Source organism: Mauremys mutica, chromosome 9 (genome assembly GCF_020497125.1).
Source record: "Mauremys mutica isolate MM-2020 ecotype Southern chromosome 9, ASM2049712v1, whole genome shotgun sequence".
In the NCBI taxonomy this organism is placed as follows: domain Eukaryota; kingdom Metazoa; phylum Chordata; order Testudines; family Geoemydidae; genus Mauremys; species Mauremys mutica.
This window is the reverse complement of record NC_059080.1, coordinates 42,202,084-42,227,137: the sequence shown is the minus strand read 5'-3', so window position 1 is coordinate 42,227,137 and position 25,054 is coordinate 42,202,084. Positions and strand designations below refer to the sequence as shown.

The window sequence follows — 25,054 nt, the reverse complement described above, 5'->3', positions numbered from 1 at the left end:
ATGCTTCTCTTAGGAGTCTCTTGCACACACACCTGTTGCACATTATACACCAGTATTACATAAAAACACCGCTACTGACCCCTGTTCAGCCCTTGTGGTGCACGCACCTTGAGCCCCCTGCTGAAGCCCTGAGGCCCCTGCACACACCACTGTCCATTGATATTTGTCTTTATTTTTAATAGATTCCTGATTTTCCAGCTCACTTTTCCTTGCGGGATCTGTGCCCCACAGCTCCAACACTATGGCTGAGAGGAGCCCGGGAGGAGAGCTGATGCTGTGCAGTGTAGGCTGGCATTGCAGTGTTCCTCTCCTGTTGGAAATGTAAGTGCAGTCCCCAAGTCTCTGCTGTAAGAGTGTTTAGGGCAACTTGGCACTGCCCCCAGCACTCTGCTGCCTGCACCCCGTGCAACAGAAATCACCAGGGCACCCAACACGCAGACCCGAGAGACAATGGCAGGGCCTGCCAGACAGGCCTCAGCTGTACTGGTAGGGCCCAAGCTTGGCATTTGGCTCCATTTAATAGAAGTCAAAGCTCTGTGGGCCCTGAGCAGGGAGCAGGGACTGCACAGGTCAGGTTCTACCACACTTCCATTCTAAGCCCGCTCTCACCAGGTCTCCTGGGACACTTCAGGGCCTGCAGGTCCTGGGGGTCCCTTGGGAAAGCGCCATTCACTGACAAGCTGGGTTTCGAGTTCTAGAGCTTGAAAAATGGCAGTGTCTCTTTCTGGGAACGGCTCTACCACAAAGCCTGGAAATGGCTGGGAACAAACTGCAGGGGCCTCACTCAGCACTTCTGGAGCCACTAGTCCCATCCATGTGAAAACCATTGTCTCTTCCAAACCTCACGTGACCCATGTGCAGCACCTGGCTGCAGCTCATTTCTAGGGCAGTGCCATTCCTTAGCCCGCTCAGCAACATTTCTTCATGTTCTTTAGAAAGCTGCCAGTAGGGGGCGGCAGTTCTGCATGACCCACACCTCGGGAGCTGTGTCAATCAGAGCTCATGGGTGGGGTTAGAAACACAGAAGTGACACTTGCTCTGTGCTATACCCCATGGAACAACTTCAACAGGGAGAGACCTGCCCCCGAATAATCCATTGGGCAGGGGGCTCACCTAGGAGACAGGAGACCTAAGTTCCTCTCCCTGCTCTGACTCAGGCAGACTGGGAATTTGAACCTGGGTCTCTCACATCCCAGCATGGCCTGCAGAGGGGCTTGGTGCAGGGGCTGATTCTGTAGGTGTGCTCCAAGGACGCCTCCGTACTACTGTCTGGGGCCTTGCAAGCCAGCTAGGTGGAGGAGCCTCTAGTTTGAGGATCCCACCAGGGCTTAGACACTGGGCAGCTCAGTGGCAGCAGAATTTAGGTAGCCACCAACAGAAACGTAGGTGCCATGGGAATTTACACACCTCTAGGGCAAAGCAGCAGCTGAGCAGGGATTGTAAGGATCTACATTTTGGACTTAGGCACCTAACATGGCAATTAGGCCCCTAAATCCTTTTGTGGATCTAGCCTTGGTGGCAGAACAGTGGTGTGAGACCAGGAGAGGGGCTTGCAGCTGTTCCCTGCCGTGCCTTTAGCCAAAGTGTTACAAAGAGTCTTTTCCATCAGAGAATCAGACTGAAAAAATTATCAGTGAGCACTACTTTGGGACACTGCTGTAATAAAGATGTGCCTAGGCCACACCGCAGGAACGACAATTCTTTTGTGTGACTGAGCATCAGAATACCTAGCTCTTCGGTGGTTGGGAGGAGGGGCAGAGTTAATGCTGATATAGGAATTTTAACTTCAACAATCTAATGGTTTCCTATATAGAATGTTTGGATTGTGTTGCGATTTTTTCTGAGGGAAATAGTTGTCCTGCCTAACTGACAGTATTTGTCTCTGAATAGTTTCCAGTTTTAAAAAGCCAAAACAGTGGGGCTTCTGTTCCACTCTCCCAAGCAGGAAGCCTCCCCTTGAGATTCAGTGGCATGTTCATTTTCTTGATTTCGTCTCCTTGCTTCTAACTCTGGCACCTACTTACTGTAGTGATGGGTCTATTAGAAACACTACTGCCCAATTGCCTTGTATTGCTTTCTTCTCCGCGTTGATAGCCTTTGGGTAGCCAGGTTGAATTTGCTTAGTCTCTCTGCACAGATCAGAGAAACTAGGAGTTTGTCACCCTTGCATTCCCACTAATTCGCATGGGTTGGTTTCTGGTTCTGAGAGGGGCAGTGACACCCCAGCTGGGACTCTGGCCACCTTGCTCCACGGTAGGCAGTCTCTGTGTTCAGCATGCAGCCTAGAACCACAGTGATCTACCTTGGCACCCACACTCACACCATGGATTTGTGTCCAGCTCTCCTGCCACTCCTGTTCCCCCCTTTTCTGCCCTGCTGAATAGCTGGGTCTCAGGTTACTTTTCTCCCAGGCGGATGGAAACAAGTTGCATTTGTCTAGGATCAAGCATTTAAAACACATGTTGTGAGGAGTGGGTGCTACAAGAGATGAGGGCTGGGCCTTTCACCTCCACAGGGCCAGTTCAACTCAGCCTGGCTCAGGGGCAGCTCAGAGATGGGGTAAGAGCCTTTCACTTCTAGGTCAGCCATTCAGGGGCCTGATTCAGGGACCTAGGCTGGTGCAGGGGGCTATTCTCCCATCCTGTGAAGGGCTCTACCTCTGACCATTGTTCTTTGCAGCTCCTTCAAGACAACCTCACATGTACCATTGTTATATGCAGGAGATCCATGCCCCCAGCCCATCTCTCATGTCAGGGACATGCATTAATGGAGGGAAGGGCTGGAAGCTCCATGGCTGGGTTTAAAAGATGGTTTACACGAGAGACACTAGCAAATGTACCGTGAAGAGCAATGCTGCCTTGGCCACTGGAGAATGGGCTGGATGTCTCCCTAGACAAGGGCTTTTTCAGCTCTAATTTCAGTGATTCTGGGTAGTGCCGGCTCTACTGCACCCCAAGCAGCACGCCGAATTGCCGCCGTTAGGGCAGCACACGTGTTTCCACGGCGGTGGCAATTCGGAGGCAGCTTCTGTCTTCAACCGGAAGACAGAAGCTGCGTTGCCGCGGACAGCTGAACATAGAAGCTGCCACTGAATTGCTGCCGAATTGCCACCGCCGCAGAAACTCACGTGCTGCCCTAACGGCACACGGACTGCCCCCGCCGTGCGCGGTGGCAATTCGGCGCACTGCTTGAGGGCAAAACAACAGGGACTGCCGCCCCTTGCAGATTGCCGCCCCAAGCACCTGCTTAGGATGCTGGTGCCTGGAGCCAGCCCTGATTCTGGGGGCTTGCCCTGACCACCCTTGGGACTGAACCATCCTTGGGGGGCAGGATGCAAAGTGCCTGGCAGGACATTACATCGCTGCTGCAGAAGGGGTCCCAGGGGCTGTGCAGCTGTTTGAGTGTAGCCCTAAGGCATCCAAGCACCAAGCCAACCCATTGCTTCTGTCAGTGGTGGGCATGACCATGTATGAAGTTCTGTGGCTGGCCTCCAGCTCACAGCATTCACCTATGCCTCAGCTGCGGGACGTCTGCCCTGCTGACCACACACACAATGGCAAACTCCTTACGATGGTGCACTGTGTTCCTGTTGGGGAGCTTTCAGACAGGGCTGTGCAGACCAGGCAGGAAGAGGCTCAGAATGAGGCTCAGCCACAGCCCTTTCCTCCTGCACAGCATGTGTTGTGCAAGCTCCACTTCTTGTGTGGGAGAGGAGGGCCTGTGCAATGAAATCCCCATTTGGGGGGCCAGACTGTCTCTCAGCTGGGAGAACTCCCAGCAGATCTCACCCCAGAACATGCGGCATGCGTAGGGCCATGGTAACTTTACAGATTGTCAGTGGTAGATGGGCTGGGGGGGTGGGGGAACGACACGTGGCTGTTTCTCACAGAAACATGTGGCTCTTCCATCCACTGAGTCCTGGATGTAACACAGCAGTGAGATCTCTGCATGGGGCACCCTCGCACCCCAAGAATCCTCCCTGCTTTGGGAACAGCTCTTCCAGCCTGGGTGTCAAACCCCCTCCCCAGCCTGGGAGAAACCTCCCATTTCAGAGCATACATTGACAATCCCCAAATTAACTTTGCCACTGTCTGTACCTGAGACATGTGAGATGTGCATCTAAGGCAGTAGAAAAGTGTGCATCTAAAATAATCTGTGCCCCTGTAATTACAGACTGTACTATACTGCGCACACAGAGTAAGGTTGTGTGTTCAACCTTAACTTTGGAATCTCCTGATTTCTGAGCACCCAGCTGTACAACCTTAAATCTTATAGTGTGAGATCCTGGCCTCATTGAAGTCAATGGAAACCCCCCATGGACTTCCAAAAGGTCAGGAATTCACCTAGAGATTTTAAGGCCAGAAGGGCCCATTATGATCATCTAGTCAGACTTGTCTATCACAGGCTAGAGAAGTACACCAAGGGATTCCTGCAACAAGCCCCTCACTTTGGGTTGAACTAGAGCAGAGCTTTCAGAAAGAGACACTCAGGCTTGATGACAAGACTTCAAATGATGGAAGATCTACCACATCTTTAGATGAGTTGTTCCAGTGGTTGATTACTCTTATTGTTAAACATTTGCTGTGCCCCATTCTAGTCTGAATCTGACTAGCGTCAGTTTGCAGCCACTGGATCTTATTCTGCCTTTGTCTGCTACATTAAAGAGTCCTCTGCTTTCAGAGATCTCCTCTATATTTAGATACTTATGGATCAGGATCAATGTCAGGCTAACTCATCTGTAGTTACCCAGATCATCCCATTTACCCTGTTTACATACAGGCATGACATTAACTTTGTTCCAGTCCTCTGGCACTTACCAATATTCCAAGAATTGTTAACTATCACTATCGATGTCTCAGATGCTCCTTTGCCAATTCTTTTAAAACTCTTGCGTGTAAGTTATCTGATCCTGCAGATTAAAAAATGTTTTAAATTCAGTAGTTGCTGTTTAACATCCTGCCTAGTTGCAATTGGAATGGAAAGTATTTCATTGTCACTGTAAGGTGTACATCATCTTGCTTCTTTCTATAGACAGAACTATTTATTGAACTCTTCTGCCTTTTCTGCACCATTAGTGACGATTTTAATGACCTTGTCCAGTACCAGTTCTGTAGCATTTCTTAGGTTTCTTTTGTTCCTGATGGATTCCAGAAATTCTTTCTTATTGTCCTTCAACCCACTGGTTGTAGATTTTTCATTGATTCCTTTGGCTTTCTTTGTCAAGTGTCTGCATTTCCTAACTGCTGATTTGTACTCATTGCTATCAGAGTCCTCATTTTTCCATTTCTTGTATTTTATTTGTATTTGTTATTTTTGCTTTCACTTTCTTTCTTAATGAGGACTTTTTTTAATGGAAGAGGCTTTATGTGATAGCAGAATTGTGATCTTTTTGGGCATCTAAAATTTGTTTTATACAATTCCTAATTATAATTCATATTGTTTTGTCTAATATTTCCCCTCACATTTGCGTGACAAGGCCAACCTTGGTAAACCTCCTGGACTTAGGTCCTATTTACATTTTGACATGAATCATGTATTTTTAGTGCTTCTTGGTCAGTTTTGACCACTTTGTTTCTTTTTCCTATCTGTTTCCCACATCACACCTAATCTTTTACCTTTCCTGGTCTTCCCTACCTCGCCCTTATCCCCTCTCCCTCATGTCCCTGGGATGGAGAGAGGGAACCCAGATATACCATGCCTAGACATGGAGCTAACAATGGCACTTGAGAAATAAATATTTGACCTAAACACTCCTTATGGCTAATATTATAAATTGTGTTTCCTGGACCATCGAAGGGGTGAATCACCTGATAAAAAGAAAAAGCATTATCACCCACCTAAAGACACTGAAAGCAGATATTATCACCCTCCAATAAATCCACTTTAATGACTGGAAGGCAGAGAAATTTAGGAGCGGGAGGATGGAGGTAGCAGTGTTTAACAATTTCTCCTCTGCAGCCAAGGTGTGGCAATATCGTTTCACAAAAGACTCACTGTACAAATTCTATATGTAAATAAAGATGAAGAAGGTAGATTTTTGCTGATAATAGCCAAGATCTCTGACTCTGTGTATACCCTGATTAATATAGAAGGACCCAATAAAGAGGATCCAAATACTTTAAAACAAGTTTTTGCCAAATTAGTTAATATCCCACTAGAATCACTCATCATAGCAGGAGATTGTAATAAGATGTTGGACCATTTTTAGACACGTAAGGCAGACTCTAGCATACACAATCCCATACTAGAAACATACAAGATATATTATGCAAGAATTAGGGTTTAAAAATGTATAGCTGTTGCAGAACCCTGCAACAAAGGCTTTTACTGGTTTTCTTTCCTACATTCCACATATTCATTAATAGATTTCTTCCTGATTTCTATGAATCTGGTGGACTCAGTACTTAATAATGAAATCAACTCTATCATGGTTTCTGATCATGCACCAATTATACTAAATTTTTCCACTCCCAAGACAAATTGGACTTGTAAAAGATGGAGACTGAACTCCTTTCTTTTGAAAGATAAACATTTGTGTGTGATGGAACACCCCTGTATTCACATCCTCCACACTATTGTAATAATCTTTGTACAAAGTATGCCTTGTAAGGTATCATTTGAAAACTGATAATTTGCTGGATGTATTGTCCTGGTAAAACATATGTGGCAACATTGTATGTGAAGTTATAAGATTTCCCTGCATGATGTTATTAACACATGTTCCAAACCCCACAGCCCTGCCCAAACACAAGTCGGCAAACAGGTCTGCCCTAAAGAAAGGAAGGTGTGCTTGCCTTAATTTGCATTTATGCAGTAAGCAGAGTCTTCAAGCAGGAAGGGAAGACAAAGGAAGCTCAAACAGGTGAAGAAGAAACAGCAGGGAACATCCTTCCACATACATTCTTTGTCTCCTGGATCTCATCTGGAAATGTTTTTCAAGAGGGGGACTGAAACTATAAAAAGGAGGGACAAACACCCCAAGGCACCCCTCTTTCTCTCCCCGCCTATTGCCATTCCCTGCACCTGAAGGGACAAAAGAAGCAGCTGTTGGATTCTGGGGGAAGGGTCCTGACCTACAGAGTTTGGTCAGTAAGACTGTTGAAAGCATGTGGTGAGAAACTTTTGCTTTGAATTTCATGTAGTTTGTTAAGTTAGGCATGAGTAAGTGTTTTATTTTTATTTTTCTTGTAACCATTTAAGACCATAAGAACAGCCATACTGGGTCAGACCAAAAGTCCATCTAGCTCAGTATCCTGTCTTCCGACAGTGGCCAATCCCAGGTGCCCCAGAGGGAACGAACAGAACAGATAATCATCAAGTGATCCATTCCCTGTTGCTCATTCCCAGCTTCTGGCAAACAGAGCCTAGAGACACCATCCCTGCCCATCCTGGCTAATAGCCATTGATGGACCTATCCTCCATGAATTTATCTAGTTCTCTTTTGAACCCTGTTATAGTCTTGGCTTTCACAAAATCCTCTGGCAAAGAGTTCCACAGGTTGGCTGTGCATTGTGTGAAGAAATACTTCCTTTTGTTTGTTTTAAACCTGCTGCCTATTAATTTCATTTGGTGACCGTAGTTCTTGTGTTATGAGAAGGAGTAAATAACACTTCCTTATTTACTTTCTCCAGGCCAGTCATGATTTTGTAGACCTCAATCATATCCCCTCTTAGTCATCTCTTTTCCAAGCTGAACAGTCCCAGTTTTATTAATCTCGCCTCATACAGAAGCTGTTCCATACCCCTAATAATTTTTGTTGCCTTTTTCTGAACCTTTTCCAATTCCAGTATATTTTTTATGAGATGGGGCGACCACAGCTGCACGCAGTCTTCAAGATGTGGGCGTACCATGGATTTATAGGCGTATCATGGATTTATTTCTGGCTTTTATGTCTCATTACTTGTACTCACTTGAAATCTCTCTCTTTGTAGTTAATAAATTTGTTTTACTGTTTTGTCTAATCCAGTGTGTTCAAGCTGAAGTGTCTGGGTAACTCCATTTGGGGTAACAAGTTGTGTGCATATTATTCCCTTAAAGGAATAATTGACTTAACGTGTTTGTACTGTCCAGGAGAGGGCTGGGCAGTACAGGACATACATTTATGAGGGGAAGATCTGGGACTGGGGATGTGTTGGGGTCACCCTGCAGTATAACCCAGGCTGATAAGAGCCAAGGTTTGGCTGTCTGGCTGCCGCACACACAGAGACATGGCTGGGAGTGACTTACATGCTGGAGACTGTTTGTGAGCAGTCCAGGTTGGAGGCTTCAGCAGCAAGGCATTGTAAATGGCACTCCAGGTTAGAGGGTAGGAGTGACACAGGTATTCCTTAGTCTGGATTGTCACACCCACTAACAGCTTTTCTTAGGGGCAGGACCGCTGCCTACTCAGCTGACAGGAAGAGGGCTAGCCAGGCTAACCAAACAACTCCAGCCCTGGATTTAGAATGTGCAAACTTCTCCACCCAATGAAATCTTAAACAATTCACCTTCGGCAGCAAGGAAATAGATCGACTTCAGCACAAGCCGAATTTGCTCTTGTTAGACTCACACAAACATACTGGGAGTCCGGGGAGAGAGCAAGGAGCTTTCTCATATACAGATTACAAGTGAGAGGTCAAAGGTCACAAATAGTATGACTCAAAATCAGCACCAAGGCAGGTTACTACCAATCAAAAAAAGTACTGATTGTGATCAATTTTTGAAATTCTACCAGGCTCTTTATTGTAATGATTCATCACCTGACCCAGAAGAACTGAATACCTGTGTTAAAACTGTTATACTCCCACAAACCTCAGAAGAGGAGTAGGCCAGACTACAATCCTTCCTTGCAATCAGAGGAAATAATTAAGGCCATGGAGGAAATGAGTCTGAGCAAGACCCTCAGCCCTCGTGTCCTACCAACAGAATTCTATCAAAGTCTCAAAGAAATGCTGGCTCCTAAGCTATTATATATGGACAAAGATACATAAAAATAAAGCTATGGTGCTGTCTTCTGTGAGGGGAGCCCTAATTAGCACTACTTAAAGAGAGTAACGATGTGGAAAAATGTAATAGCTACAGATCCATTTCTCTAATCAGTACCTATACAAAAATGCTTTCACAAATACCTGTATTGGCTAAGAGACTTGAAAAAGTAATGAATGATGTGGTTCACCCCAATCAAGTGGAATTTATTTTAAAAAGGCCTGGTTTAGGTAACAAACGTCAGTTGATTAACATTATGGCATTCCACCGGCATTCTAGACATTCCCATCCAGTCATTTCACTCCATGCAGAGAAAGCCTTTGACAGGGTGAAGTGGCAATACCTGTTGCTTACCCTGGATAAATTTGAGTTGGGGAAATTCTTTATTTCCTGGATAAAGCTGTTATATTCCAATCCCAACTCTTGTACCCAAACAAATAGCATCCCCCCTCCCCCAATCTGTTTCAGGGAACCAGATATGGATGGAATCACTTGCAGTACTAATTAGGGAATGTCAAGGGATCAAATAAGGGTCTCAGGAGACAAAAATCCTTCTATATGCAGATGACATCTGGATCAATCTATTCCAAATATCCTAAAAACAATAGATAACTGGAAAATTCTCTGGCTACCAGATCACTTGGGATAAGTTGAAAGTAATGAAGATCTCATTGGATTTAGTTGGAAGTGGCTCGCCTATAGGGACATTTAGGTGGCAACAGACAAACATCAGCTATCTTGGCATCTGTTCCCTAAGGAAATTAAAACATAGTCCAGGTTAATCTAGCCCCGCTAATCATGCAGTTAGCAAATGATTTCAGCAGGTGGCAGGTACTGCATCTCCCCTTTTGGGGACAAACCAACATCATTACAATGAATGCCTTGCCCAGGATCCTTGTGATTCTGACCTGCCTCCATAGCCATATTCCTCCCTTTTATTTTACCAAAATCAACACCAGGTCCAGGCCCTTCTTTATGGGGTGCTGGCAACAAGCCCAGAATTTCCTTACACAGATTACAGCTCCCTGTTAATACAGGTGGGTTCAGATTTCCCAACTTTACACTTCACCATCAGGCAATAATTCTTATCCAAGCAGCACAGCACCTCATTCCCTCGTGCTGTGGAGCCCCCGACTGGCTCCAGCTGGAAGCTGAATTGGTCACTCCTTAACCCCTTTCCAGTGCACTGCACTAGGATTATGACCGATTCCCTAAAGAGCAACTATTACCAACCAGTTTACAGCAGCCAGAAACACGTGGTGTACGATGTCTGCTGAAGTTAAAGATCACTCCCTTCTACACAGCAAGGTCTCTATTGGGGGATAACTCAAAACTCTGTCTAGCAGGCAACCCCATCATTCAACCAGATTGGATTAGGAAAGGGATTTTTTACCATCAGCCAATTTATAGAAAATGATACCTCCCTCCCTCCCTTTGACAATATGAATGGAAAAGTTCAATCTAGAGACTAAGATGGAATGGCAATATATCCATGCAATCTCCCATTTGTTTGACCCCCATCCCTATGATACCCCTTGAGCCACCTGAATGGCTTTCATTTCTCCAAATATCGTCCATATTGCCAAGTCCTATGGTAACACTATGTATGCACTTGGCCAGCAAACACAGATTCCCTAAAAAAGAAATGGGACGAGCAACGAGGCCAATTGTTCTTTCCTAATCAATGGAAACAAATTTTAGCCAATGCTCTGACCTATTCCTTGGATCTCTGTTTAAGATTAATCCAGCACAAAATCATATGGAGGCTACATTGCACCCATCTCTGACTGTTCAATACCGGCACCACTAAGCCAGACAAATGTTGGTGCTGGTTCAGCAGGTGCTAATGTAACACATATGTTCTGGGAATGCTCCTGCATCTGTATGCTTTGGGAAGAAATTAATTGCAGTTGTTTTTTTCCTATCAGATAAAATTGCCTTATAAGCTAAACTTGTTATTTTAATCTAATGGATGATAATGGGAAGTTGAATAAATTTGAAAAACTTTGGCTAAAAATTGCTAAAGGACTAGTACACCTCTACCCTGATATAATGCGACCTGATATAACATGAATTCGGATATAACGCAGTAAAGCAGCGCTCCAGGGGGGCAGGGCTGTGCGCTCCGGCAGATCAAAGCAAGTTCGATATAATGTGGTTTCACCTATAACACGGTAAGATTTTTTTGGCTCCCAAGGACAGCGTTATATCAGGGTAGAGGTGTACTACAAAAATAGAAATCAAAAAAGCAACCAACAGTTGAGGACTGGATCATAGACCTAAGATGGGCCGCCATGGAAAGCATCATATACCGTAACAGAAATACCCAAGAAAAATTCTCAGAGACATGGGATGCTTCCCTGGAAGTATCTGAATGACCCTATTGAATGCACGCCACCCCCTTCGCTTCACCCTCCTCTCTGTCCACTTCCTTTTCCCCTCAGTTCTATCTCCCTCTGAATGTTGCTTCTATTTTTTAATCTTAATTTAATATTTTTTCTTTAATTAGCTGGATTTTTATAAACAAATTTTGTGATTGTGCAATACAAATAACTGATTTATATTTTAACCTTTCATATTACAGATATAATTGTTTCAAATATAGCTAAGGTTAGTTAGCAAATGGTTAATATATTATGAGATGTTTATGTATAGTTTACCTTTGATTTTTATATATATATATTTTAAAAAAAAATTGAATAAAAAGTTAATAGAAAATGTTTTTCGTCTCACACTCAATTTTGCTTCCAGCATTAGAAAACTGGCTCTTTTCAAAGATCCAATATATGTATATATTGCCTTAACACAGTTCTTTGCATTTGATTTCTTAGGTTTCAGAAGGAAGAATCAAGTCTCCAGTCCCAGGACTGAGCCCTAGGGAAACATGCAGACATCAACAGTGTCCACACTAGCCTTTACCAACATGTTACCTGCCTCAACTTAACTGGCAATCACTTAACCAGAGGTAGAAAAGGCCAGCGTAGACAAACCTTGGGAACTTAGGGGTTCTGCTCTGTTCTGTTCAATACAGACACGCCATCTCTCTGAGTGCCAGTCAAGAGTGCATTGCATCACATGACTGGCATCTGCCATGTGTGGTTCTCTTCAAGGAGAAGTTGGGGGCAGAGGTTAATATATTCTGTGTACTCTGTGCCGTGCCGCCAATCTCAAGTGATCAAACATCAAGAATCAGGCTCCAAAAACTCATGAGCCTGTCTTTGAAATAATAAATGTTGCATATTTCTCTTTGCCTTCTGGTATGTGAGCTTCAGGCTGCTCTTGGGTCACAGTTTCCAGCTTTTCTCTGCAATCACCAGGACTAGAAACTGACTTTCTAATGCAAGCTGAGATTCTTAGTTTCACCTGAACCCAGGAGCTGGGACTTTAAAAAAAAAACATTGCGTGTTCCTGCCTGTGCTATGTGTTTATATTACCCAATGCCAGAGCCCTGCAGAGCAGCTCACTTTAGGCAGAAAAGGTGCTGAGGTGAGGGTTGTGAGGATTCTTAAGGTTGCCACAAAAGCATCCCTGTTTTTGATCTGGAAAATGTGGTAACCTTAGCCAAGATGTGAATGACAGCACAAAGGTAGAGGAGGACCGGCTCTAAGGGACAGGGGAGAGGAGGGCAGCCAGTGTGTGCTATCAGAAGAACCTTGCTCTGAGCACAGTTCTAGCTAGGCTATTTTAAAAAAGAGCAGGCAGCCACGTGTTTTTCCCCACTGATGAGGCTGGTTTCGGGTTTGCATTTTGTGGTAGAAGAGGAGCATGGTCGGTTTCATTTCTCTTTATGGTCACTTGGAGCCAGACTTTCACAAGAGCTCAGCTTGGCTGCCCACGGGTGCTGAGCTCTTCTGCCTTGGGACTTTCTGGCCTAGCACAATGCTGCGGCATCTGGGCTGCGAGCCCCACAAAGGGAGATATTTTCCCCTAAACACAGAGCTGCGTGTACTGCTGTCACTGAAAATCAGCAGCCCAGCTATTTCTATTGCTCTCAGGCTCCACCTTGGGGGCTTCGCCTGCCTGGCTGCACCCCCAGAGCCGGCAAGTTTCACAGCAGCTGGAGGGAGGATTGCCCGCGGTGACAGGTGTGAGAGTATCTGGACACTGGTGCATGGCCATATGGGGCAGGGGCATGTCAAGGTGTTAGTAAACGCACTGTATGCAGGCAGTCTGGGCATGTGCTCTGTGACTCTCTCACACACTCAGAGAACATCCAGGGGGCAGAGGGCCCAGCCACCACTGATTAACAGAATTCCAATTAGGGTTCCAGAAGAATTACAAGGGGTGCACAATAGACTATTCAGTGAGCCTGCTACCCTGCTACCCTAAAGCCCCTGCCTGCTTTGGCACCATAATGGGACCTTTGAGGTAGCAGGTTTCACCCTCCCACTCAAGAGAGCCCAGGCATAAGGGACTCCTCAGCAAGCGCGTGCCTGGCAGCTGGTCTCTACATTGCCCCCTTCTACTCTGAGGGACCGCGGGCCAGACTGAGCACAAGGTAGAGCCGCTCGGAGGCTGAGCAAGCCCCGACTGCCCAAGAACAGAGGCAGCCCAAAGGTGGCTTCGGCAGCCAAGGAGCCTGCAGAAGGACCGGCTCAGGGGCTGCATGTGGCACATGGGGATTCCCAGCTCACTCTAGGGACGTGCAGACGGCATTGCCTTCCATTGTTCCTGACCCGTTCCTGCTCCAGCTGCCCAGTGCATTGGAGCAGAGTGGAGAGCGCCTCCTGGTGGCATTTAACATTAGCACAGTGTGGAGCTCCTTGCCCTCCCTCTTTTCCCCCTCCCCGCTACTCTGCACAAACCTGATCGGCTGTGAGGGCAGTGCCAGCCAACCTCGCAGCATTAACTCTGACCTGTGTGGGGGGGGGGGGGGTGCTGAGGAGCAGACTGGGTGGGATGGGGAAAGGTTGAAAGAGGAGACACAGGAACAGGAAGGGAAAGAGGCTGGTGCCCTGCGCAAGGGCAGGAAGGAAGCGGCTGGCAAACGGGGACTTTCATAAACTCTCATCCTGGAGCTGAGGGAATGTAACCAACCCACCATCCTGAACTCAGCCCACCCAGCAGCACCTGGCTTGGACTGACCTGGGAGGGGAGGCGTTTGCATTGGTGCAGGGCAGAGAGTCCATGCGTGTCTAGCTGGGGGCAAGGGAGTCTGTGTAACCTTTCTAGAGATCCTGGTCTGGCTCTGCTCCTGGATTGGCCTGGGTTAGATAAAAGGATGGTGCTATTGTTAAGTGTGGTGCTTGCTCCCAGGGCTACCTCTGACTCCCTAGGAGGGAGGGCTGGGGTTTGGGCAGAGGTGCATGGCTAAGAGCTGGGACCCCATGGAAAGGCTGCTAGGCCTGGGAACCCCATTCTGAGGGATACTGTGTTCCCACAACAGAGTGGCTTGTGAGACGGCCTAGAAGGGGAGATGCTCTCAGAGTAACAGACTCTTAGATCTCTAGGGAGCTGCAGGCCAACCTAACAGCAGAGACTGGCTCCTCTTGCGGCCAAGTTATGGTGACAGTGAGTGTGTGTGGACAGGAGCAGCCACCTCACACACAACACAGGGGAAATCCTGAGTGGGCTGGACCTGCTGGCGTTCCAGCTGCTTTGTGCTGCCGGAGTGCCCCTGGGAACTGGGCCCCTGCCATAAGAGCAGAGTGCCTAGATTGGCAGCGGATGTGGATGGTTGGGCTCATGGACAGCTTAGGCCATACCATCTGCAAAGGTCCATGCGCAGAGGGGAGCGACTGCACATTGTGGTCTGCGCTGAGGGCAACAGCAAACCTCGGAGCCGGGCTGTGAGAAAGCCGCTGCCCCATGCAGTCAAGTGAGCAAACTCAGCCAAGACACTGGTGCTGGTGGCCACGTTTGGCGGGGGATTTGGAGTAGCTGTACACTCGGTATGGCACTGTGGACGCAGCACGCTGCTACACTTGCAGGGGCTGCTCTGAGACCCGGGGCAATGAGCTCTCAGCTACTTTGCAGAGCACAAGTGAGGGCTCCTCCCACTCCTCCCCTTAGCAGCCGCTGCACCAGGGCTCGGAGCAGTGTTGAGCTGGGAGTTTGCTGCTGCAAGACCATTGCCTCACGTCACAGCTGTGGGATTTCAGACAGACAGTGCTAATGAAGGAGGAATTGATCACGCACTCAGCGCCGCCAGCACTGCCTCACATGGGCTGGACTTGACCACACAGGAAAAGGAACGATTCCAATCGGGCAGCAGCTCCGCTGCCTCCAAACAGTAGAGCCAAGCCAATGTCTCCATCCTAGAGCCAGGAGTTCGGAGCCCAGCTCCTGGACAGATGGGGAGGATTGAGCAGGGACTAGCCCTGTGTTTTGCCCTCCATAGCCAGCGTTGGGGAGTGGAGGAAGCAGGATTGTGGTGACCGTACAACTGTGATGGGGACACTCCAGGCATTTGCTGTGTGTTAGCAGCGGACAGCGCCCAAGGCCGAGGAGTGTGAAGAGCACGCCGTGCCTGGCTAGGAGGGTGTTCCCATTGTGCTCTGCGGGGAATGTGGAGTCGTTACAGACAGCGCCTCTCCCTGGGGAGAGGGTCACAGAGTGAGAGTGAAGAAGCGGGCTGGGGAGCAGCCAGCCCTGTTTAGAGATGAGCGCAGCAGGCTGGTGCTGGGAATCAGCTCCCGCAGCAGGACAGCATTGGGATATTTCAGTCCAAAGCAGGCTTTGAAGAGCTACAAAACGATCTCACAGAACTGGGTGACTGGGCAACCAAATGGCAGGTGAAATTCAATGTTGATAAATGCAAAGCAATGCACATTGGAAAACACAATCTCAACGATACATCTAAAATTATGGGGTCTAAATTAGCTGTTACCACTCAAGAAAGATCTTGGAGTCATTGTGGACAGTTCTCTGAAAACATCCACTCAATGTGCAGCAGCAGTCAAAAAAGCTAACAGAATGTTGGGAATCATTAGGAAAGAGATAGATAATAATAATAATATCATAATGCCACTATATAATGCCATGGGAGTGGGGGGGGGCTGCACAAGGCAGAGTGGGGGTGGGGGAATGGGGGGGCTGAACGGGGCAGAGTGTTAATCATGGTGGGGGGATGGGGAGCTGCACGGGACACAGTGTTAATGGGGGTGGAGGGGAGCCATCTATGCTAGGGCTCCTATCGGTGCTGGCAGCAGTAGGCTGCTGTCAGGAACCCCTCCCTGCTCTCTGCTCAAACCACAGCAAGGCGTGAGTGATGCTAGCTGCTGTAGGGGGCTGGCTGCAAGATGTTGACACTGCTTGGAAGCCATTACTAGGAGGTACTTGCCTTTGTTATGTTTGGGCCTTTCCAGGGGCTGGCTGGAGGGAGTCCTTCTTGCTATCAGATGGAGAAGGTTCGTGTGCAGGAGAACTGCTGTTGCTGCTCCCATCCAGGAATTTCTGGCTAAGAAGACTCTGGAGCCAGAGCCACTCTGCCCTTGAGTGATGGCTCCTACTCTCCCAGCTGCTCATGAGCTCCAGGCTGGGCTCAAAGCTAGGCCTGGTGCAGCTAGGGTGACCAGATGTCCCGATTTTATAGGGCAGTCCCGATTTTTGGGTCTTTTTCTTATATAGGCTCCTATTACCCACCACCGCCTGTCCTGATTTTTCACATTTGCTGTCTGGTCGCTCTAGGTGCAGCCCCAAACTCAGCTCTGAAAGCAATTGCATCCAGTGCCCGGGACCGGAACAGCTGGTGCTGGGCTGGGCTGCTGTGCAGTTGGTCAGTGAAGGCTCCGGCCATGTTTGCTGGGAGGGTGCTCAGCAGCCCCTCAAACAAACAAGGGGCCCTAGCAATGCCAAGAACAGCTGCAACAAGCCACTCCCTTAGCCAACAATGGCAGGGCCCTGCCCAGGCAGCCCCAGCCCAAGCCCTGCTGGGCCCAAACAACTGAGTGCATATAGCCCCCACTGGGCTCTGAGGGGCAGCAACACAGCGCTCGGTTCCCATACAACGGCACGAGAAGGAGAGGCTGAGGCAGGCCTCGGCCAGACTTGTTCATCCTCTACCCGGCTCCAGAGCCAGCTCACTGCATGGGGAAAGGCCATGTACAAGTACAAAGTGAACGGCCCTCCTGCCTGGGGCACTGATTACAGTGACTGACTCAATGTATTGTCAAACATTAACCCACAGGAGGGGCAGGCTGGGTGCTCCAGCCAAGGAGTGTGCAGGCCAGCTAGTGAGGCTGCAGCATGTGTGGTGGGGAGCGCAGGTGAGCATAGGGGTGGGGGAGCAAGGCTGGCAGGTGCCTGGGGGGGGGGAGAAGAGAGCATACCCATACCCCTGGGTGTAGGGAGTGAGACTAGGACAGTGAACCCAGGTGTGTGGCTGTCCTGCAGGGAGGTGGCCTGCTCCAAGGTGTTTCCTCAGGGCTGGAGATGGGTGAGGACCCACATGCTAATGTTCCGAGTGCCAGAGGCTGCAGGGCGGGTTGTGTCACTTCCTGGTTAATAGCAGGCTCTGCCCCAGGCAGGGCACATGAGCAAAGAATCCCAGCCACATTTGCTATACTTGGCCAAGTGCCTCCAAGAAAGTCCTGCTGGCCGCCCACGCTCCCAGCCGGTCCCCACCTCAGCGCCTGCCCCCATGGCACCTTTCACACCCAGCAAGGTCTCAGTGGAGCAAATCCCACCCGCCTAGCGCTGTCTCCCAGCCATGTACCTGAGGGCACGCAGCCATGCTCCTGTGCGCGGTCCCTGGAGCCCCAGAAGCTGTGCAGGAAGCGAGGGCTTCCCTGAGCAATCTTGCCCGAGCAGGATGGGGAAGTGGTGACATTCAAAAAGGAGAAGTACAACTTGGGCTTGTGCAAGTGAGTCAGCGAGCCGGGCGTGTCCCTGGGGCCCGCCTCTGGCTCCCCTCGCCAATGGCAAGCGCTGCAGACATGCAAATACCAGGTGAGCCGGATGACTGTAATCCACAGCGAGGGAAGGAGAGTGCAACGGGGAAGCAGCCCTAGTCACCCAGTTGCAGCTGTCATCATGCCCAAGAGCTAGTGTCCTTAAGCTACAAACTGAGTGAGGGGGACCGAGTGTGCAAAACAGAGGGGTGGGGGACTCAGCATGCACAGTGAGTGAGAGGGCAGAATGTGCACAATGCACCAGGCCCCCTCACCACACAGAATCTCTGCACACAGCAGCACAAAACCCGTGACTAAAGCAGAGCTCCAGCCACTGTACGGTCAGCACATCAAACAAGTCAGAGCTGGGGGCCAGAACTCTGAGCTATCCCCTGCACACGCTGCAGGGACCCTGTCCTCTTGAAGCAGGAATGTGCCCAAGTGTGCCCCTAGGGTGCGATTACAGGGCAGACCCTCTCTTCCCATCACTAACATCTCCACCTGGCTGGGCTCAGCTCCATCCCAGTGTGACTCTGACTAATTCTGGGAGGCATCCATGCTGCTGTAGCAGGGGCCATGACATCTCACGGGCCCCATGGAGGTTGCAGGGAGATGCTAATGTGGCTGGGGCAAAGGACACAGCCCTGTTGGACCCCACCAGTGAGAGCTCTACGGCCGCTGCCCAGCTTGGTCCCCAGGGATGCTGAATTTGCTGGATTTGAAGCAACCCAGTGCCCAGCTACCAACTCTCTGAGACACATCAGTAGCAGTGCCTGGTCAGCTGCAGGGACAGAATGAACACTCATCCCTGACTACCAGCACACGGGAGTCCACATCAAGTATTGCTCTGTTCAATGCTGTAACACTGGATCCTGTCAGCCCAACTCCTGCCCTCTTTGCTGCTGAGAGCCAAGGCCTTTAAGCCACGTGCCTCTCTTCCCTCCTCCTGCACCCCACCCAATTCCCCACTCTGACCAGCAAAGGCTATTGCAAAGGGTAGCAGCATGTGAGCAATGCAGGCAGCCACAGCACCTAGAGGGAGGCAGGAGCTCAGAGGTGATTTGAGGGTGGAGCGAGGGGCTATAGGGGAAGGAAGAAAAAGGAAGGGTGTTCTGGGAGCAGGGGCGATTGCAAGGGGGGAGCAGACACGAACCAGGGCAGCAAGGGGGCCGGAGAAAGTAACCTCAGTGAGAAGGGCATGAAGGTCACCAAGAGCATTAATGGGCAAAGGGAGCTGGAGCAAATCCACAGTCTAGGCTCCTGTGGGGAGCAGGCACTGGCATGACAGAGTCTGTGCAGGCATATCAGAGAGATGCTCTCTGTGGGGCCACAGAGGGGAGAGTGCCAGTCAGGGCAGGAAGGCAGCAGGTAGCAGGCTCTGTCCGTGCTGTTTGCACTGGGCCGGGCTTTGGGTGCGTGGCGGGGGGACACCATCTTGGCCATACTGGAACACCACAGAAAGAAGTGTCAGGGTCCAACAAACCACACACTGGAGTGTGGCTCCCACCAGTCCTCCCCTCCCCTTACAGATCCACATTCCTACTTAGCCCCCAGCCAGAGCTGTAACAAAGAATTTTTGTGCCCGAGGCAAGGGCTGGCTCCAGGCTCTTCACCGGCAATTCGGCAGCGGGTCCCTCAGTCCCTCTCGGAGGGAAGGACCTGCTGCCAAAGAATGAATGAAGCAGCAGTGGCAATTCAGCAGCAGGTCCTTCCCTCCGAGAGGGACTGAGGGACCCGCCGCCGATAGCAGCTTTTTTTTCCCCTCTGCCCCGCTTGGGTGGTAGAGCTGCGCCCCTCCACTTTGCGCACCCGAGGCAAGTGCCTCACTCGCCTTGCCCTTGTTACAGCTCTGCCCCCAGCCCCTGTTCATGGCTATCCAAGCCCAGGGAGCTGCTGCAACGAGGGGAAGTGGGTTTACTGGTGTGGGCTGGCTGGAAGTGGGGACTGCCCAGGTAAGCTGGACTTTGGGAGCCTAATAAAGTGCCAAGCCAGTGCTGTTTTCAGGGTTTCCTCCTGCCGCCTCTGGTTCCTGCACGAGCCCATCTACCTTAGGATCTGCCTCACCAGTCACAGGATCTGAGCACCTTCCTGGAATATAGAGCGACAACAGGGAAGGCCTGCGTGGGCTTCCTGGAGGCTGGGCCTGGAGCAGGTGGGGTTTGCCTGTGCTGGCTGAGGGGTGAAACCTCCGGCTAGTGCTGCCAAGGTGTTATCAAAGAGCGAAGCCTTGCAGTGTTCCCCGAGTGTCAAGACTGGAGTCGCCCCATTCCCCCTGGAGGTTGGCTCCAGAGCCAGATCCCCTCTGGAGAGAATGCTTTGTCCTCATGGCTAAGGCCTAGGTTCCCCTTGTGCTACTGGCTGGTGTGCTAGAGATCTGGGGCTGCGCCGCCGGAACCTGCAGCTGGGGGGCCTCTCAATGGGGAGCCGACTCGGCTAGTGAATGAAGTGTCCCACCTGGAGGTGAAACGTGGTGCCCCTCGTGACAGCACCAACCCAGGGAAACCCAGCCTGAGGCCATGCTCCAGCCACAGGACAGTCTGGTTCATTCCCCAAGCTGCTGGCATACAGCTCCTGGGCATGTGGGCTCATTGCATTTGCACTGCTTCCTGGGCCATGGGGAAGGGGGCACTATGGGGTCCCATTAGTGGGGGGGAAGTGGGTATTTTGGGGCCCCTCCCACCACCCTAAACACTCCCCTTATGCTCTCTGATGGCCAGCCAAGGCCCTCAGTTGATGGGTCCCATCCAGCTTCCCCATCCGGTCCCCAGTGCTCAGGAGCAACCACTGCCATGGTACACGGCCTACCACAGAGCAGGTCCTGGCTCCTGGTCACAATGCACTCCCCCTTCTGGGCATGTTAAGGACTCAGGGTCTGAAGTGCAGGTTTTTAAAAGTGGGAGGGCAGGGCCCCTTCTCCCTTGTTTCCAGCCCTATGAGTTCAGGGCCCCTTGAGAATAATTTGGGGGGGTGGCAAGTGCCCCCTTGTGCTCCCTCTCCCCCTCCCCCCAGTAGTGCAGGCGCTGCCAGGGGGAAGTTCACCCAACGTCATTTTTACTCTTTTGCAGCCTGGGCTCTACCAGCTCTGGAAGCAGATCCCAGTTCCAGGGGCATGTGGCCAAGTGGCTTCCTGACCAACATCCCCTGTCGTGCTGTCCTGAACTTGACAGATGAAGTCCCCTTAGACTCATCAAAGCTGCTGCAGGCATGGCTGAGCTCCGCACTCCTGCGTCACTCTAGGACCTCACCCTCCTCTTGCTCTGACTGGGGATGGTACACACCATACAGAGCAGCTGAGTCACAGCTCTATTGGACAAGCCTGTGGCTGAAAAGCCCCTCCTTGCTGAGCTGCACAGCATACAGCCAGCACTCCAGCTGTGTCTACATTGCAAGCAAAGCCGTATTCTTTGCTTGGGTTAAAATAGCAGTTAGCTTTTCACTTAGGTTAGCAGCTCCTGGTCCCCAGGCTACCTTATAGGCAAACTTGAGTTGCAAACTGTAGCCCATAGAGCTAGTTCGAGTATTTATTTTATTCAGCAGTAACACAAGGAACTTACAGGCCTGTACTGTGTAAGACACTGACTTCAGCAGTTAGCGTAATGCTTGAGGCCTATGAAGTCTGGCACAGGTAAATAGCCTAACGGTCACCCCTAAGTTTTGGGGAACTGGGAACAGTGTGTGTAAGGGGCAAGTTTGTCCATAATGATACCAGCCAACCACAGGAACAGGAGCTAACACCAGTTTTTAGATATTTTTAGGATAGGAACATCTGCAGATGTTTGACCACAAGAGTGCCATGGCAACAAACTGACATATAATGAGATCATTAATATACTAACCCATAGGAGAAGGGCATCCCAACATTAGTAGGGTGAGAAAATACAAACAAGGAAGAGGGGAGAAACCCTACTGAATATGCATTACACAGAGTGGCATCAGCATAACATATTATACAAGTTGTAGCCCATCCTATGTGCGGAGAGAGAGAGAGAGATGGGAGGTGCCAGGATGATGGCCACTGGTGATGGTGAGAAGGAAGATAATGGCTAACATTTCAGGTTGTTCTGCAAGGGAAGGTGAGAGTCTGGATGTTCAGAGGGACATTCTGTATTATCTCTACCTACCTTGCTGGGTTAGAGAGTTTGGGACTTCGCTAAATGTATTAACTAACTACTGTAAATCTAGAGGGGTTCCTAAAGTGTGAGTGTTGGAGCTGTCCACAGCGGGGTTCTCCACTGAACATTGATTTAAAGAATACTCAGGTTCTTGGCTCAACATCAGGCTCTCAAACCTCAGAGCGATAAAATGGGGAATTATGAAGTAATCAATATAATTAATACATAATCTGTAGCCTGGGTCACAAGACAGCCCATCTGCTGCAAGCTGGGGCTTTTCACAGCTGATTGACTTAGGGGCCAGAGATTTCACAACTTTGGACTAACAGCACTTAGGGATCCTCTCTAAGTTACAGCACAGCAGCAAACTGAAACTGCAGTGACCTGCAGCTGGAGAGTCCCTGGGAAAATACACCCACGAGCAACAACCCAATGAGCCCTGCAAAGCACACATAGTTGCATTTGAGCAATATACTGTGAGGAGCATTTCCTTTGGGCTATCATGGGGTGAGGTTGGGGACAGTATCGCTGCTCCCGCTCTCCCCTCCTCCAAGCCCTGTTTAATTTCCCTGGTTTAGTTTGTAACACACTGCTCAGGGCAAAGGACTCCACTACCCTTCTGCATTCCACTCCATCTACCTGACCAGCAGCTCCTGCCTCCCACAGCCAGGCCAGGGGTAAGGGGGAATTTAGCTGCGCAATCACCCTGAGGCTTAAGGGGAGGTGGAGTGGGCGAAGCCGTCCACCCACCCCTCTTGCCTGGGGCAATGGGAACACAACACGCCAGGCTGCTCCAGCAGGGGTCACTCTCAAATGCCTTCAGCCAGGACTTTTCTTGCAGCCACAGCCTCCTGGGCTGTGATGGGGGGAGGGCAAAGCAGCAGCCCCTCCCCTTCCCTGTTGTTCCTAGATGCACTTCCTTGGTGTTGGGTGCTGGGGCTGAAAGCAGGGGTTGGGCTAGCAATAAATAAATTACTATGATTTGGACATGTATATGTGTATATTTATTTGTTTCTCCTAAAGCTAATTAAGTATTTTAAGAAAAAGTGTGAGAGTGGCTACCAGCAAGAGTTGGTGGCCTCACTCTGAGGCTACCAAAAAATTTGTCCTGAGAACCCCTGCTCTAGCTTCAGGCCTGAGGTAGCAGACTGTCTTGAGTGGCCTCTGGCTGCAGCAGCAGTTTGCTGCCTGCCTGCTGGTGCCCCTGGGCATGGTGCACCCAGAACCAGTGCCAGTTGCAACACGGCAAATTCTTTTACATATAAAGTGAAAAACAACTCAGTACATTGCAACTGGGAAGACAAAAAGTGGTTTACCCCAAACTAGAAGGGCCCCTAGCTCCGCAGTCTGTCTTCACTCCACAGTTCTGTCAGTTTCTAGGGCTAGCTGCCAGCCAGCTCTAGCCAGGATCACACTGCTTCCCCTTTCTGAGAATCAGAACAGCTGCTTTCCTCTAGTTAGCTCCCACCTCCCCTCTGGCTCAGGAGCTTTCACAGAGGGGTTCTAAGAATTTGGCAGCTAATTCCCTCCATAACCCAACATCCCTGAGTGATGCTGCACCCCATAATGCTTTATAGAAATATGCTTGTGAGTGTGAATATAATGTAACTGCAATATGCTTCATACAAAATGTCTCTTGTAAGGTATCATTACAAATCTTATCTACTGAGTGTGGTCATCCTATTTGTATATATGTATCACTCTTGTATCTGAAACTAGAAATATGAAGTATAACTCTGAGGTCTTATTGTAATTATGCAAGGTGTGGGCCATTAATGGTGGCTTGGAATCTTGATGGCTCCCATTAACCAGGACAATTGATTGTAAATGGTCTGTTTACTTGTAAGTCTTCCTGTATACCTGTGTGCTAGCAAGTGGGTAATGAAGTCTTAAGCCTGGTATACACTGGGGGGGGGGGGGGGGTCGATCTAAGGTACGCAACTTAGATTACGCTATTCACGTAGCTGAAGTCGAAGTACCTTAGCTCGAATTACTTACCCGTCCTCACGGCACGGGATCGACGTCCGCGGCTCCCTATGTCGACTCCGTACCGCCATTCGTGTTGGTGGAGTTCCGGAGTCGACAGGAGCACTTTCGGGATTCGATATATCGCGTCTAGATGAGACGCAATATATCAAACTCCGAGAAATCGATTGCTACCCGCCGATCCGGCGGGTAGTGAAGACGTACCCTTACAGTGACATGTCACCTGAACTGGAATCCAGCTTTAACTTGGTGCTTTTCCATTTAGAAGGAGGGGTGGGAAGCCAGAGAGGGACAAAGGATTCTTGTGCAAAAGATATACAAGAGGGTGGAACAGAACAAAGGGGGCGGCAGTCATGAGAAATCCTGTAGCTACCACCTGAGCTGGAACAAGGACTGTACCTAGGAAAGGATTGGGCCCAGACCAAGAAGGAGTCTAGTCTGTGAAAGAAGCTTATTGGAACATCTCTGAGGGTGAGGTTTCATCTATAATCATTTTCTTACTGTATTAGGCTTAGGCCTGCATGGTTCTGTTTTATTTTGCTTGGTAATTTACTTTGTTCTGTCTGTTATTACTTGGAACCACTTAAATCCTACTTTTTATATTTAATAAAATCACTTTTTACTTATTAACCCAGAGCAAGTAATTAATTCCTGGGGGAGCAAACAGCTGTGCATATCTGTCAGTGGTATAGAGGACAAACAATTTATGAGTTTACCCTGTATAAGCTTTATACAAAGTAAAATGGATTTATTTGGGGTTTGGATCCCATTGGGAGCTGGGGGTCTGGGTGCTAGAGGCAGGAGCACTTCTTAAGCTGCTTTCTATTAAGTCAGAAGCTTTTGGTTCAGATCTGGGTCTGTGTTTGCAGCAGGCTAGCATGTCTGGCTCAACAAGACAGGGTACTGAAGTCCCAAGCTGGCAGGGAAAATGGGCTCAGAAGTAGTCTCAGCACATCAGGTGGCAGTCCCAAGCTGGTTTCTGTGACCCAACCTGTCACACCCTGTGAACCAGACACGCTCCTGTCTGACATTCCTCCTTCCCAGGTACCCGGTACCTGCTCTCTCTCACTAACGTAGCTTACCAAACTGGTTATGTTGCTTGTCCAGCTTGCTGTGGAAGAAGTATGCATGCTGTAGAGTTCAATAGCTCAGCTGTCCTGG

The 25,054-nt window shown here is 49.5% G+C and overlaps 1 protein-coding gene across 6 annotated transcripts in view; it reads right to left on the bottom strand.

The window, feature by feature from the left end:
- ELF4 (E74 like ETS transcription factor 4) overlaps positions 1–17,754 on the bottom strand; it is a 43,813-nt gene extending 26,059 nt beyond the window's left edge. For 4 of the 6 annotated variants that reach the window (XM_045029285.1, XM_045029284.1, XM_045029283.1 and 1 more), the window contains exons 1-2: positions 17,621–17,754; positions 4,818–4,909 (exon numbers count right to left, since the gene is read on the bottom strand). Coding sequence is in view for 1 of the 6 variants with exons in the window: in XM_045029288.1 (XP_044885223.1) it covers positions 17,621–17,638 (18 nt within the window). In the remaining 5 variants the exon portion in view is untranslated. The remainder of the gene's footprint in view (positions 1–4,817; positions 4,910–17,620) is intronic. The other 2 variants (XM_045029286.1, XM_045029288.1) reach the window with 2 other exon arrangements.
- Positions 17,755–25,054: the final 7,300 nt, after the last annotated feature.